Source organism: Vanessa cardui, chromosome W (genome assembly GCF_905220365.1).
Source record: "Vanessa cardui chromosome W, ilVanCard2.1, whole genome shotgun sequence".
NCBI lineage: Eukaryota > Metazoa > Arthropoda > Insecta > Lepidoptera > Nymphalidae > Vanessa > Vanessa cardui.
In genome coordinates, this window is record NC_061153.1 from 7,746,277 (window position 1) to 7,748,528 (window position 2,252).

The 2,252-nt window shown below is 42.7% G+C and overlaps 1 protein-coding gene across 1 annotated transcript; it reads left to right on the forward strand.

Annotated features, from left to right (window-relative positions):
- The first annotated feature begins 370 nt into the window (after positions 1-370).
- On the forward strand, positions 371-1,413 carry LOC124542542. The gene is made up of 2 exons (XM_047120483.1): positions 371-587; positions 674-1,413. The coding sequence occupies exons 1-2, from the start codon at positions 371-373 to the stop codon at positions 1,411-1,413; spliced, it is 957 nt and encodes a 318-aa protein (XP_046976439.1).
- The last annotated feature ends 839 nt before the right edge of the window (positions 1,414-2,252 follow it).

Here is a 2,252-nt window from a genome sequence, read left to right on the forward strand (position 1 = left end):
CGTACAAATGCAAGAATTTCATTCGGAAATAACGCAACTAAAACAAAATGGAAAGGTGCACTCAAAAAGTAATTTATTAACATTGACGCCTTATTTGGATGACAAAAATATTTTACGAGTTGGAGGGAGACTTCGACATTCGCATTTATCGGAAACTGCAAAACACCCGATGATCATACCTAAGGACTCGAGACTGACAGAACTTTTGATCAAAGAAGCTCAATTGCAAACACTGCATGGTGGACCAAGTCTTACCTTGACATATCTGAGACAAAGATACTGGGTTTTAGGGGGCAACCGCACAGTTAAAAAATACCTGAGAAATTGTGTGAAGTGTACTCGCTTCAGGAGCCACAACCAACACCAAATAATGGCTAACCTACCCGAGCCCAGAGTGACGCCGTCCCGAGCTTTCACGCACACAGGGGTTGATTTCACCGGCCAAGTGGAATTGAAAGCGAATAAGGGACGAGGAATAAAAACCACTCGTGGTTATATCGCTGTGTTTGTTTGCTTCTCTACCAAGGCAATACATCTCGAGCTTGTCTCTGACCTGAGCACACCGTCGTTCCTAGCAGCCTTCAAACGTATGTGTGCAAGAAGGGGAACCCCAAAGCACATGTACAGTGACAACGGCACGAACTTTGTCGGTGCATCACGCCTTTTGAAAAAGGAATACAAAGAAGTGTTGCAAGCAACAATGACTTTCTATCTGAAGTTGCCGAGATGGGTGTCACTTGGCACTTTAATACACCCGCATGGCCAAGCGCTGGCGGATTGTGGGAAGCGGCGGTAAAAAGTACTAAACACCATCTTAAACGAGTTTTGGGAGAGCAAAAACTGACGTTTGAGGAGTTTACAACGTTACTCAATCAAATAGAAGCGTGTCTGAACTTTCGGCCGTTGTGTGCACTGACGGAGAACAAGGACGACAGCTTTTTAACTCCAGGACATTTCTTAGTAGGAGGACCACTTTTATCCCCGCCGCTGACTGACTTTGACGAACGTTGTATCAAGACGAGATGGCAGCTCACTGAGAAAATACATCGTGACTTTTGGCGAAAATGGTCGTCCGACTATTTACAACACCTACAAATTCGTTCGAAATGGAAGCATCCTCAAGAAAATATGAAGGTTAATGACATTGTTCTCATCAAAGAAGAGAACCTGCCACCGACGAAATGGGCTATGGGTCGAGTGATTGACGTTCATCCAGGAACGGATGGGCACATCAGAGTCGTGACGCTACGTACGAAGAGTGGAGAAATAAAACGACCCATAATCAAGTTGGTTCCACTTCCGGTAAACAATGAACATGACTTCTCAAAAATCACTTTGGAAAATGACGAACCGAAGAAAAATGACACCTCGACACCACATTGCGAAAAAATCGAGGTCTGCCAACTACACTGATGAACATGGTACTTTTCCTGCTGATGCTTTTAACATCTACGACTGAAGCAAATGTCTACATCAAAAGCTTGAACAATAACACATTGTTCTTTGACAAAATCTCTGACGTACGAATCATACAGGACAAATGGAAACTTATTGCCTACTACAACATAACAACATATTGGCATAGTATTACCGCCGTTGAAAAATATATCTACTCGGTAAACAAAACCTGCAACAACGATCACTCATGTGCACCTGTTGTGACGCAATTCGCTCACGAGCTCGATGAACTTCGACACTATAACGAATTGCTGACGAACCAACATCACATCCTGCAACAAAACAAGAGAGGCTTAATCAACGGGGTCGGTTACCTAGCTAACACCCTGTTTGGGGTCTTGGATGACACATTTGCTCGAAGATACGAGAAGGATATTGAAACCGTAAAAGAGCGAGAAGATCATTTACTTAAGCTATTTAAAAACCAAACATCATTGATCGAAGCGGAGAATAATATCCTGAAAAGAAACGAACAAATTATGAACACTCAATTTGAGCATATCTACAAAAATCTGCGAGTAATGTCTACTGAGATGCACCAAGTCGAAAAAGAACGACAAAGCACTCTACAGTCATTCCATCTACTGTCATCTTTAATATCTGTTGATGTGATTATCTCCAACCTTCGGCGTACGCAGGACACTCTGTTTGACATCGTGACCGATATTTATAATGGCCGCCTGAACATACACTTATTAACTCCGGCAGAACTTACGCAACAATTAAATGTAATATCCGGCCATCTACAGGATGATGTTGTTGTTCCAACTGACAATTTTCGAGATCTCTACGGT